This window comes from Barbus barbus, assembly GCF_936440315.1.
Source record: "Barbus barbus genome assembly, chromosome: 44".
NCBI classification, from domain to species: Eukaryota; Metazoa; Chordata; class Actinopteri; order Cypriniformes; family Cyprinidae; genus Barbus; species Barbus barbus.
This window is the reverse complement of record NC_136722.1, coordinates 145,746-160,589: the sequence shown is the minus strand read 5'-3', so window position 1 is coordinate 160,589 and position 14,844 is coordinate 145,746. Positions and strand designations below refer to the sequence as shown.

Here is a 14,844-nt window from a genome sequence, read left to right as displayed (position 1 = left end):
GTGAAATATTATTACAGTGTAAAACAGCTGTTTTCTGAGCATGTTAATATCAGGAGCATCTGTATATATATATATATATATATATATATATATATATATAGGTTTTGTAGCCATAGACTCACGCAAGCTTTGTACTATCGTAAAAAAAAAAAAAAGACATTTTATATCTGAGAAACTAATTATTATTGTTTAGCATTTAATTAGTTATTAAAATCTATTTTTGAACAGAGCAGGCTTTTAATAATATACATGTTCTAAACATACTTAGACATTCATCATGTTACAATGTACTCTCATATTACTTTTATTGTTTTATATAGAGCATGAAAACATCATCGCACCGTAAGAAATTTAAATACAAATGAATTGAATCATATTCAAAATGTTTTAGTCAATTTCAAACATTGTAGTCAGGAATTATAGTTTGGGAAAAACCCAACTATGATTTGGTAGTCATATAGCCTAGTATGTTTGATTTTATAGTAGCCTTTGTGATTCTACAGACATGGACTCATGCGTGCTTTGTACTATAAAAGGATGTACTTTGTACTGTAAAAAATATATTTTATAACTGAGAAACATTATTATTATTGTTTAGCATGCTATTAAAATCTATTTGTGAACAGAGGATTAATAATAAACCAGTTTCATAGACAGGGTTTAGCCTAAACCAGGATTAGGCCATAGTTCAATTAGGACATTTAAGTAATTTTTATAAACTTGCCTTAGAAAAAAGCATTACTGGTGTGCATCTTAAGACAAAACTAAGGCACTGGCATGTTTTAAGATCAGTCAGTGCAAGTTTCTTTCAGTTGAAACAGCTCAGACTTATATTTTAGTCTAGTCTGTGAAACCGGGGGTTAGATGCGTAGCATTCATCATGTTGTCCTTTTTGGGGAAAAACCCAACTAAACGTGTTCAAGTTTATGCCACAAAAACACGTTAACTAATGCAAAAAGAAACATTACTTACTCATCAGATTGATCTCCTCTACTGGATGAAACATTGTTCTTCTTTTGAGGGAAATCCAGCCTTTACTCAGCGCGTCTTCTTCCAGAAATGAACAGTATAGCAAATACAAATAAAGTATATCCTTTACAGATTCGATTGATGTATTACTCTTATCTGTACGATTGAAACTCGCTGAGTAAATTAAGTTCCTTTAGGGGCTTTAAAATAAATGCACCAAAACGTTTGTCGACCCCAGAGGGTTAATACATATTCTTGTTATTTAAAATGCTTTGCCTCTTTAATAAATGTACTGTATCTCGTCAGAATCAGAATCAGCTTTATTGCCAGGTATGTTTGCACATACAATTAATTTGTTTTAGTGACAGAAGCTCCACAGTGCAACAGAGAGACAGGACAGGACACAGATAATAAAAAGAAGAATTTACAAATATACAAAATAGACAATGTGCAAAATAGCAGAAACACAATATACAAAATGGACAATTTAGTATGTACAGATATGTTTGTTTAAAGGTTGTTACTTTATTGGAAAACAAGACAAAAATAGCCCACTGATTCATTAATGATTGATTGATTGGATGGTTGGTTGGTTGATTGATTGATTGATTGATTGACTGACTGATTGACGAACTGATTGATTGAATAATTAATTGATTGGTTGATTGATTGATTGATTGATTGGTTGGTTGATTGATTGATTGATTGGTTGGTTGGTTGATTGGTTGGTTGGTTGATTGATTGATTGGTTGATTGGTTGATTGGTTGGTTGATTGGTTGGTTGATTGGTTGGTTGATTGATTGATTGATTGATTGATTGGTTGGTTGATTGATTGATTGGTTGGTTGGTTGGTTGATTGGTTGGTTGGTTGATTGATTGATTGATTGATTGATTGGTTGGTTGGTTGATTGGTTGATTGGTTGGTTGATTGGTTGATTGGTTGGTTGATTGGTGGTTACACTTTATTTCGATAGTCCACTTTAGACATGCTACAAACTATAAGTAACTTTTTAACTACATGTCAACTAATTATCATTAAATTGCAACTACATGTCTACTAGCTCTCAGAGTAGACTGTTAGGGTAGGTTTAGGGTTAGTAGAATAAGTTGATGTATACTTGCAAAATTTCTGATAGTCACTATATTGTATGTTGTGGACCCATAAAAATAAAGTGTTAGAAGATATTAAGCATAGTCTACTAATACTCTAATGACTGCTAGTTGACATGTAGTTGCAAAGTTACTTACTGTTAGTAGAATGTCTAAAGTGGACTATCGAAATGTGTTACCTGATTGGTTGATTGATTGATTGATTGGTTGATAGAGTGGTTGGTTGATTGATTGATTGATTGGTTGATTGGTTGGTTGGTTGGTTGATTGGTTGATTGATTAATTAATTTAATGATTGATTGATTAATTTGCTTGTTGGTTGATTGGTTGATTGGTTGACTGACTGACTGGTTGGTTGGTTGGTTGGTGGGTGGGTGGATGGATGGATGGATGGATGGATGGATGGATTGATTGGAAACGCTGCAGTCGATGCTCAGAATCAGATCATTCTGTGGTTGGTTGATTCTGTCTTTGGTAAATCACATCATTATTGAGCTTCACTTGTGAACGACTGATTGAATCAGTGAATCAATGCTTTGCACATGTAGTGTTGATCATGAAAGAATAGTTTTTGGTGGCATCTGGCACTGCAGGTGTTCATTTTCTCTCACACACATCATTATTAGCTGAAGCTGTTTCCAGCATGTCTCAGATGACAAGAAATGGACAAATAGACACATATGCTGTATTAATGCTGATTTTGTTCTCTTACAGGGTGATCCAGGGAAAGATGCAGTTCCGGTGAGTCTCATCTCATTCACAGTTTCTGTGTAGAAATATATGATTTGAGAGTCCTAAACTACTAAACATCTGGAAAAAAATAAGTTTAACTATATATTCACATAGAAAACAGCTTTTTAAAAATTTTAATTAGGGGTGGGCGATATGGGAAAAATATAATATCACGATTTTTTTTTTTAAATATCACGATTCACGATTTTATCACGATTCTTTGTCATGTTGGTTTTACTATTTTGGTTTTACAAGTTGTCTGAGCATTACAGCCAAACTAGAAAGACAAAGCCTTTCAAGGTAACAAAAACAAAAAAAAGACATGGCAGATATTTAGGCCAAAGTGGGCAAAGATAAAAATCTTTGTCATCATTTTATCTTTCTTATTAAAAAATACACAAAGATAAACAAAGATACACATTACAAATACACATACTATACAAATAAAACAAACAGTGCTTTATTTTCAGGTACAATACGTGTATTTAGCAGAGCATTCAATGAAATTGAATGAACAAATATAAAACACTAGATAGACTGATTCCTAAAGCAACTGTATTAAAGATTTTCAGTCAAGAATAGTGAGTGATTTTTCTCTTTGCGTTTTGTTGTTTTGTTAACGTTAAATTAATAGTCCCCCCAAAAATAAATATTCTGTCATCTGTCTGTCAATTCTGTCATAATGTTTTATTTTTATTTTAGTTGCTGGTCCTCAGTGACTTCCATAGGATTTTTCTTTCCTGCTATCAGTCAATGTGGACCAGCAACTGTTTGGTTACCCTCATTCTTCAAAATATCTTCTTTTGGGTTCAGCACAAGAAATTAATAGAGGTTTGGGAAACATGTGAGTGAGTAAATAATGACAGAAATTAAATTGTAGGGTGAACTATACCTTTAATGACAGGCGACAGCATGTTTAGTGTCCTGTCTCTTTAAGACCTGCTCCCATCTAATATACAGACACGCATCTGTTTCTCTCTTAACTATTTACTTTTATTTTAGAGATAACCAACTGAGTCTGTATGTAAACCTTGTGTGTTTTGACAGTATTAGCTCAAAAAATAAGTTAGTTGAGTAATCAGGCGCTGTTAGACAGGCTTTTTAGTGCGCGTGCTTCAGGTGTGTGCGCTCAGAAACAGCACACGTCAGACCGCGTGCGAATTAAACATTTAACCAGCAAGGCTTGTGTGCAAATAATGTACTTCTGCGATCGCGAATAAGTGCAGTGTCCTGTCAGAGTAACTCTACTGCTGTATGTGGTGTTGTACAGTATATAGAGACGGAGGAGCCAGAACTGTATTTGATATAATGTGCGCTGCAGCACGATACTACCATATTTCTTCAAAAGCAGATCGTGGAGACATTTTTATCGTCCACGATCAGAAATCGTCATATCGCACACCCCTAATTGTAATAATACAATATTTGACTGTTTTTACTGTATTTTTGATTAAATAAATGTAGCTCTGGTGAGAAGAAGAGACTTCATTCAAAAACATAGAAAACTTTAGTGTTTGATTTTTTTTTTCTTTCAGTTTTTATATTGTTATAATTGATATAGCCTTTGTGAAAGCTCTGCTTTTCGATGTGAAGTGAAACTGCAACAGATTTTTTGCTAGCAGCCTCAGGATGTGGAAAAAGAAATGTAAATGCTTGAGAAATGCATGCTTTAAGTCTCATGAGCTGGATATGACCAAACCAAACCAAACCTAGAACAGCAGCAAGCCTTTAATGCACCACACTGTGGTTTTACTCAACAGTAGCTTGATGTTTGGACTCTTTGCACTCTATAGGCTGTGTATTTCACTCATTCCCGACCACAGCAGAGGAATACATGCTGATTTATTTTATTTATATATACGTTTATTTGAATAGGGACAATACAATAGACATAATTCCAGACAAAGACAGGAAAAAATGCACTGCACATAGAGATTATAGCAGAAGCTAATTTGCATGTCATGTCCCTAGAAAGGCTTTTCTATAAAATCTATACAAATATAAATAACCAAAATAATTATAATAAAATAACTATATATACCTAAAAAACTAATGTTACAAATTCTTCATACAATATCCTCATACATCACAAACAGAATACAGAACAACCACACGCCCAGTTTTTATAGACTCTTCCAATCTTAATAAATAACTAGTAAGGAACCATATAAAAATTCAAATATGCGTACAGGTCTGATTTAATTTGAGCCAGCGTTTAACTGTCAATGTAAAAGACTTTATATCATGTATCACTTTAAACTCATTTGACAACATATTCCAAAGTTGTGACCCCTTTACAGAGAATGATCTTTCCCCTTGTGATGTTCTACAAAACCCTACAGTTTCCAACCTCTGTACCCCTAGTGGTTCGTCCTATAGCATCATGTCTCTTTACCAAATTACATAAAACAGCAGGTGCCTTATTACGCAAGCATTTAAAAATCAATTTATAAAACTGATGTTTCAGTAACATGAATGAATGTGATCGTTTGCTTTGTTTTCCTCTCTTTCTGTCACGTTCAGGGAGAGGCTGGACCTCCGGGATTCCCGGGCCTTCCTGGAGATCCGGGTCCCAAAGGTGACAAGGTATGACACACACGGGCTGAATATGTTTTATAATAGCATGCCTAATAAACCTACAGAGTGTGACAGTCATGTTTCAGAAGTAACATTTGCATTTATTTTCTCCATAGCGACTTATTACCTAGTATGAGCTCTGAGGTTGTTAACCGATGGTTTATGCTTTTGTTGAAGCCATCAGGCCACATTATTTCAACTTATTTTTAAAATAATGTTTAACAGCAGAATTTGTGATGAAAAACTATATAACTTATGATGCTGTGCAGAAAATTCCACCAATCAGAGAGTCTTGGTGAGACCAAAAGAGCTCTTTAGCTCCGCCCACTCACACAAATCATAAAAATGCTTAAATATTTGTATACATGTATGCATATTTTGCCATAAACGTGAAATATATTGATTATGTAAATACAATATTTCTCCATAATTTTTAATTCGCTGATGTTGTTTGCAGTGCTTCATGGGATTGTAGTTCTTCCCCTCATAAAAACCATCAATTGACTTTTATCTTTGTCTTTTTGTCCAAATTCCAAATACTATTTTTTTTCTTCAAATCAAAGTTTGTTATGTTGTGATTCTCCTCATAGCTGGTTGGTTTGGTTCATGGATTATAATGCTTGGATTATATAATGCTTAGATGTAATGCTTAGATTAAGACTAATGCGCTCGATTGACTGCTAACATGAAGAATTTGGGCCAATCACAACAAGCAATCCACTCATGTTTTTAGGGTGATCCTGGTGTGGGCATCCCGGGGCCGCCTGGACTTCCCGGACCCCCAGGAACATACAAGAATCCGGTATGTGCCATTATATGTTATTGTGTGCATATTGATATAAATATGAATATAATAACAGCAGATGGCCAGACTGTAAACTTAGCGCATTTCCCACAAGCAGGACGGCATCGACGGCTCCGGATCGAGCTTTGTGGATCTGGACAGCGACACAGAGCTGATACGGGTGAGTTATTACAGTCACAGGAGCTTGATTTCCTGCTGAATTAACGTAAAATGATTTAACGCTGAACAAAATGAGACATGAGGTAGTTATTATATACATGTGTAAGATGTGCGGATATGAGTTGTCAGACAAAGAATTTGGTGCTCAGGTTAATTATTATTGTTTTGTACTCTCATCAGGGTCCTCCAGGGCCACCGGGACCTCCGGGCCCTTCTGTCGGAGCTCATCCGGGGCCCATCGGGCCTCCAGGGGTTCCTGGAAGAGACGGGGAGACGGGCAAATCTGGAGTTCCGGTGAGTGAGGATCGGTACTGATTCACAGAGAAACAGACCTGAGCTAAAACTCATCCTTAAATGAAAGTTCAGTTATTATTTACTCACATGAATAAACTGTCTGATTTTCTTTGAATGGAGACACTGTTGATGACCAAAAAAAAAAAATGTAGACAATACAAATTATTTTTGCACTATATTCTAAGTTTTCTTAAGCCATACAATAATTAAATTTTGAGTAGCATATAAATATACACTACATTCAATAGTAACTGATGGATTAAATTGCTTAAAAGTGACAGTAAAGACATTTATAATGTTACAAAAAATATATATTTCAAATAATTGTTGTTCTTTTCTATTCAGTAAAGAGTTCTAAAAAAAAGTTTCCACAAAAATATTGAGCAGCACAACTGTGTTCAACATTGATAATAATCAGAAATGTTTGTTGAGCAGTAAATCAGTATATTATTATGATTTCTGAAGATCATGTGACACTGAAGACTGCAGTAATGATGCTGAAAATACAGCTGCAGATCACAGAAATACATTACACTTTAACACATATTCACACAGAAAACACAGTTGTTATACATTTAAATAATATTTCACTGTTTTTACAGTATTTTTGTTTAAATGCTGCCTTGCTGAGCAGAAGTACAACTAAACTCTTCTTTCAAAAATGTTTATGAAATACAGTCTACAATACTCTTTTATTTACTGTAGTTTTCTGGTCATGTTTGTAGCTTTGGTCTACATTCATTTTCATTGTGTGGAAAAGAGCTGCGCAAACATTTTACAAAACATCTCCTTTTGTGTTCCACAAAACTGAGAAGGTCATGTGGTGTGTACGAGCATGAGGTTTGAGTCCTGATGGAGGTGTGTTGCAGGTGATTGAGGACTGGTTTAGTGGCTCTGGATTTGAGCTGGAGCTCCTATCATGATGCTAAACTCAAACCATGAGCCAAAGGCAATGGTTTCTTCATCATGATCCAGACACACAGAAATCTCATTCTCACCGCCTGCTTCAGCTTTCATCACACGCAACCTTCTTAATCACGTCACAATCAAGTGTGTGTAAACGTGTCCTCCATGATGTAGAAAAAGGGGCTGTTATTTAGCAGATGGAATAAAATACATTCACTAGAGCACTGCTTCACTGTACTATAGAAGCTTGTTTTTTAACATGGGATAAAAATATATTAAAAAAGTATGTGCGACTTGTAGTTTCAGAATTTACTTTTGTTTCTTTTTCTTTTTTTTTCTTTTTTTTTTTGCAATTCTGAGTTTATATCATGATTTTTATTTTTATTTTTTTCTTGCATTTCAGAGAAAAACAAATCAGAATAGCAAGAAAAAAGTCAGAATTGAGAGTTCTGGTAATTCTGAGTTTATATATTGCAGTTCTGACTTTTTTCTGAATTCTAAGTTTGCATCTTCACTATGAATACATTTTTTTAAACACTTTTAAAATGTATCTTTTTTGGGGAGAAACGTGTAATTGTGACTTTCTATCTCACAATTCTTTTGCTCATAATTCTGAGTTTATATAAATATACAAATTAAAATATCTTTATATAAAAAGACAGAACTGGGAGATATAATCTCAGAATTGCAAGAAAAAAGGAATAATAAATAAATATTCAATTCTTAATGAAAATCCTTTAGATGTCATAATGCCATTACTGGACCGTTTGAAGGGTTTTTACAGTTATGAGAAACATTACATACTTATCCAGACCTCTGGATCGAAGTAATTGTCCCCAAATGTTTCGTCATAGGTGAAAATTAAAATGAATATTTTTTTCCCAAGCCGATCAGATAGTCCATTAATCCAATAATGTTTTGAGATGAACATTGACCTGTAAAGCTGTGAATCAAGCTCAGATCGGCCTGGAGGGGAGAGCGATGAGGGTGAAGATGAAGGAGTTCGGGTTTCATTTCTTCTTCATATGAGCTGACCTTCATCTGCTGAGTTCGTATGATGTGTTATGATGGGGAAACTGCCTTTGGAAATGACAAAACTACTACTAACTTCCTGTTTCCTGCTTAAACACAGTCACAAAAAACCTGACGCTTCTCTGACAGGACAGCTTTCCTGAACGACTGCTCAAGAAAAGACTAATAACAAAAACACACTTCAGAATCTGTCACTGCTGCCATTGTATTGTATTATTTATTCTTAATATTCATGTGTTCAGTGCAAGAGGGCCTTATGTGGTGTTTTCTGTCATGCTAGGGTGAAAATGGACAAGACGGTCAACCAGGAAAAGATGGAGAAAAAGGGCAGAAAGTAAGATATTTGATTAGGAAATGTCATTTTTTGTATTTTCTTGCATTTCTGTTTGTTGATTTTATTCTTTATTTAATTCCTGTATTCCTCTCTTGCTGTCTTTGAACATTTAGTTGCATGATTTTCATACACACACATATGAAGTCACACTTCCACAGATTATTTCTGTTTCCTGCTGATAACGTCGCTCCAAACGCTCCTGCAGAACGAAATGTCTTTCCATGCAGTGAAACTCTGGAGATTTTGACATGTCTTGTGTGTTTATGGCAGGGTGAAGCAGGTTTACCTGGACTCTTGGGACCAAAGGTAATGACATTTGGATCACACTGGTGTTTCAGATCAGTTTGCCAGATTCACTACTTTAAATTATGAGTAAAAAATGCAAATGTTCAGAGATGTGTTATGAGTTTGGAGACTTGATAGCTGTAGAAGTGATCTTTGTTTTCAGGGTGATGCAGGCCAGCCGGGGCTCCCAGGACAGACGGGGGCTGAGGGCCCCAGGGGTCAGCCGGGGCCCCCCGGACCTCCAGGAACGGGCTTCAGCTTTGACATGATGGTGTGTTTCACTGACCTTCAGATTCTATAGATTTGACAGGTTTTTATTTATTTGTTTATTTATTTATTTATTTACATGTGAGTATCGGATATATGCCGTGACGTGACATGAAGTGACATGACATGTGGCCAAGTATGGTGACCCATACTCAGAATTTGTGCTCTGCATTTAACCCATCCAAAGTGCGCACACACAGCAGTGAACACACACCCGGAGCAGTTGGGGGTTCAGTGCCTTGCTCAAGGGCACCTCAGTCGTGGTATTGAAGGTGGAGGAGAGTGCTGTACATTCGCTCCCCCCACCTACAATTCCGTAACCTTTGGGTTACGAGTCCAACTCTCTAACCATTAGGCCACGACTGCCCCACATGTGACCCTGGAGCACAAAACCAGTCATAAGGGTCAATGTTTTTTAAATTGAGATTTATACATCATCTGAAAGCTGAATAAATAACCTTTCCATTGATGTTTGTTAGGATAGGACAATATTTGGCTGAGATACAACTATTTGAAAATCTGGAATCTGAGGATGCAAAAAAATCTAAATATTGAGAAAATCATCTTTAAATTTGTTCAAATGAAGTTCTTAGCAATGCATATTACTAATCAAACATTAAGTTTTGATATATTTATGGTAGTAAATTTACAAAATATCTTCATGGAACATGATCTTTACTTAATATCATAATGATTTTTGGTATAAAAGAAAAATGGATAATTTTGACCCATACAATGTATTGTTGGCTCTTGCTACAAATATACCCCAGCGACTTAAGACTGCTTTTGTGCTCCAGGGTCACATTTTATTAAAGGAGTACAGGTTTGTATTCATTCACATATGTTCTCCTTTATCTAATATTAGATTTGTCCGAAGAACTGAAAGCACTTGAAAGTGAAGTTGATACTTTTGTTTGAATTAGTCAAATGAGCTGAACTGTGGGTTTAGCCTTTGAAAACTGAAATGTTGTGTTTTTTTCCCCGATTGTTTGATTCGATGTCTGTTTTGCGGCAGGATCTGGAGGGCTCGGGTCTTGACGGAAGCAGTGGTTTCAGACCTGTGCTGCCCAGAGGACCACCTGTATGTACATCCACACTTACTAAGGCTTTTTGGCTCTTACAGCTGAATTGCAGCTCATTCTCATGTATTTTCTCATCCTCAGGGCCTTCCTGGGCTCCCAGGACCACAGGTACACACAGAGATCTGCACAAAAACACAAAGAAATCTGGCATGATCTACCAACACTGTAAAACCTAGATATGGCATCTATCATGTGATTTTATTTGTCATTAGCTGGAATCACCATATAGAGAATGCATGCCTAGTGTTAGAGGTGCCTTTGATTTTATTTAAATGAACCCAACTCTACACTTTCAGGGAAAAGAAGGAGCCGTCGGCCCTCCAGGTGTTTCAGTGAAGGTCTGTGCTCCTCACACACACACACACACACACTCTTCCACAACTGTTTCCATTCCTGCTTTCCAAAGGAAGCGTGCTGTTCCCACCCACATGTTCCCCATTAGCCCCAAATTTACAATCTTTAGCACATCTGTAAGGGTCAGTGAATGCATCTCAGGCCTTTACCTCCTTCATTGTGCAATTCAAAGTAAAAACACATTATAACATAACATACACATTAACACACACACAGTTACAGAAGTTGGATTCAGGAAGTTATCAGCTAAATCAAATTCCAAAATAATTGCTCCCATGATCTGTGACAAACATACAATCTACCATAAACACCATTAATATAAGTTTTACATATTCATAGAAGTTATGCATAGAATAATTATATTATATGTTATTTATATGTCATATGAATACTATCAGACTTATGATAATCATTTCTCCTCCACTCCACTAGGGGGAGCCGGGCGCTAAAGGAGACGATGGACAGGCTGGGGATCCTGGTCTGCCTGGGCGACAAGTAAATACACAAAACAAAATAGGCTGTAAAACTTGATCTCAATTAATGTAGTCAATCTATATTTCTATCAATTTATAGATGCTTTTTTGTTTTTAATTTGCTGTTGTTTTACTTTTTTTTCAGGGGGAAGGGGGAGAGAAAGGTGATATGGGTCAGAAGGTTTGTATTCTCATTACATTTGTGGCATTTCTCTCTCAGAGCTATCAACTTCGATGCTAATAGTTGATGTGTTTCAGGGAGAAAGAGGTCTAGATGGAATCGGTTTACCTGGACTTCCGGGGCCTCCTGGACCAGTCATTAATCTACATGAGGTGAGTCCATTAATGTCTCACATTTTTATAATGTCACACTGGATTGATTTTAAGGATATGGATGCTAATTCCAATGCATTTGTTTTGAACTGTTTCTCCACCCTCAGTTGATGCTGAATGACACTGAAGGAATCTTTAACCTCTCAGGGATTTTTGAAACATATGGACCATTGGTAAGAAGCCTTTCCTTTCACTTTTTGTTGTTTGTTCATGGCCTGATCAGAATGGCTTAAGTAACCTTCATCGACACCAAACCAAAAACATCTTCTTGTTTAATCATATTCACCTACTAACCCTGAAGTGCAAATAAAATTCACAAACAAGAACACAAAACAGCGAATCAGAATTGAAAACAATGAATCCGAAAACTCAACAGATGAGAAAAGACAACTGCAAATTGGAAAAGACAAACCAAATGCAAAAACAGATCAGCGATTAAAAAAAACACAACAGCAAAGCAGAAACACAACACACCGAATCAGAAAAAAATCTACAGAGAATCAGAAAACACAACAGCGAATCAGTATCACAACAACGAATCAGAAAACACAACAAACGAATCAGAAAACACAACAAACGAATCAGAAAACACAACAGCAAAGCAGAAACACAACAACGAATCAAAAAACACAACACCGAATCAGAAAAAAATCTACAGAGAATCAGAAAACACAACAGCAAAGCAGAAACACAACAACGAATCAAAAAACACAACACCGAATCAGAAAAAAATCTACAGCGAATCAGAAAACACAACAACGAATCAGAAAACACAACAGCAAATCAGAAAACACAACGCCGAATCAGAAAACACAACAGCAAATCAGACAACACAACGCCGAATCAGAAAAAAATCTACAGAGAATCAGAAAACACAACAGCGAATCAGAAAACACAACAACGAATCAGAAAACACAACAGCAAATCAGAAAACACAACACCGAATCAGAAAAAAATCTACAGAGAATCAGAAAACACAACAGCGAATCAGAAAACACAACAACGAATCAGAAAACACAACAGCAAATCAGAAAACACAACAAACGAATCAGAAAACACAACAGCGAATCAGAAAACACAACAGCGAATCAGTATCACAACAACGAATCAGAAAACACAACGAATCAGAAAATACAACAGCAAATCAGAAAACACAACAAACTAATCAAAACACAACAACGAATCAGAAAACGCAACAGCAAATCAGAAAACACAACAACGAATCAAAACACAACAACGAATCAGAAAACGCAACAGCAAATCAGAAAACACAACAACGAATCAAAACACAACAACGAATCAGAAAACACAACAACGAATCAGCATCACAACAGCAAATCAGAAAACACAACAGCAAATCAGAAAACACAACAACGAATCAAAACACAACAACGAATCAGAAAACGCAACAGCAAATCAGAAAACACAACAACGAATCAAAACACAACAACGAATCAGAAAACACAACAGCGAATCAGAAAACACAACAGCGAATCAAAACACAACAACGAATCAAAACACAACAACGAATCAAAACACAACAACGAATCAAAAAACACAACAGCGAATCAGAAAACACAACAACGAATCAGAAAACGCAACAGCAAATCAGAAAACACAACAACGAATCAGAAAACACAACAACGAATCAGAAAACGCAACAGCAAATCAGAAAACACAACAACGAATCAAAACACAACAACGAATCAGAAAACGCAACAGCAAATCAGAAAACAACAACGAATCAAAACACAACAACGAATCAGAAAACACAACAACGAATCAGTATCACAACAATGAATCAGAAAACGCAACAGCAAATCAGAAAACAACAACGAATCAAAACACAACAACGAATCAGAAAACACAACAACGAATCAGTATCACAACAGCAAATCAGAAAACACAACAACGAATCAAAACACAACAGCGAATCAGAAAACACAACAGCGAATCAAAACACAACAACGAATCAAAACACAACAACGAATCAAAACACAACAACGAATCAAAAAACACAACAGCGAATCAGAAAACACAACAACGAATCAGAAAACGCAACAGCAAATCAGAAAACACAACAACGAATCAGAAAACGCAACAGCAAATCAGAAAACACAACAACGAATCAGAAAACACAACAACGAATCAGTATCACAACAGCAAATCAGAAAACACAACAACGAATCAAAACACAACAGCGAATCAGAAAACACAACAGCGAATCAAAACACAACAACGAATCAAAACACAACAACGAATCAAAACACAACAACGAATCAAAAAACACAACAGCGAATCAGAAAACACAACAACGAATCAGAAAACGCAACAGCAAATCAGAAAACACAACAACGAATCAGAAAACGCAACAGCAAATCAGAAAACACAACATCGAATCAAAACACAACAACGAATCAGAAAACACAACGCCGAATCAGAAAAAAATCTACAGAGAATCAGAAAACATAACAGCGAATCAGTATCACAACAACGAATCAAAACACAACAGCAAATCAGAAAACACAACAGCAAATCAGAAAACACAACAAACACAAATCAGAAAACACAACAACGAATCAAAACACAACAACGAATCAGAAAACACAACAGCGAATCAGAAACACAAAAGCGAATCAGAAAACACAACAACTAATCAGCAAAATTAAACAGAACAACGAATCAGAAAACATAATAAATAAGAAGAAAAACAACAATTAATCAAATAACACAACAACGAATCAGAAAAATACAACAATGGATCAGAAAAACAAGCTGTGAATCAGAAAAAAACAACAATACAATAGCTAATCAGAAAAAACATCAATGAATTGGAAAACACAACAACAAATGAGGAAACATAACAATGAATCAGAAAAAACACAACAGTGAAATACAGTGATGGCCAAAAATATCGGCACCCTTGGTAAATATGATCAAAGAAGGCTGTGAAAATTAATTTGCATTGTTAATCCTTTTGATCTTTTATTTAAAAAATTCACAAAAATCTAACCTTTCATTGGATAATAAGAATTTAAAATGGGGGAAATATTATTATGAAATAACTGTTTTTCTCTAATGCACATTGGCCACAATTAACGGCACCCTTTTATTCAATACTTTTTTGAAAC

The 14,844-nt window shown here is 35.6% G+C and overlaps 1 protein-coding gene across 1 annotated transcript in view; it reads left to right on the top strand.

Annotated features, from left to right (window-relative positions):
- Positions 1-14,844, top strand: part of LOC306862958 (uncharacterized protein) — a 110,128-nt gene that overhangs the window by 53,486 nt on the left and 41,798 nt on the right. Inside the window, exons 9-23 of the mRNA XM_079406073.1 lie at positions 2,795-2,821; positions 5,336-5,398; positions 6,123-6,191; positions 6,292-6,354; positions 6,534-6,647; positions 8,866-8,919; positions 9,190-9,225; positions 9,368-9,475; positions 10,487-10,552; positions 10,635-10,661; positions 10,850-10,891; positions 11,340-11,402; positions 11,526-11,561; positions 11,639-11,713; positions 11,821-11,886. Coding sequence (XP_079262199.1) covers positions 2,795-2,821; positions 5,336-5,398; positions 6,123-6,191; positions 6,292-6,354; positions 6,534-6,647; positions 8,866-8,919; positions 9,190-9,225; positions 9,368-9,475; positions 10,487-10,552; positions 10,635-10,661; positions 10,850-10,891; positions 11,340-11,402; positions 11,526-11,561; positions 11,639-11,713; positions 11,821-11,886 — 909 coding nt within the window. The remainder of the gene's footprint in view (positions 1-2,794; positions 2,822-5,335; positions 5,399-6,122; positions 6,192-6,291; positions 6,355-6,533; positions 6,648-8,865; positions 8,920-9,189; positions 9,226-9,367; positions 9,476-10,486; positions 10,553-10,634; positions 10,662-10,849; positions 10,892-11,339; positions 11,403-11,525; positions 11,562-11,638; positions 11,714-11,820; positions 11,887-14,844) is intronic.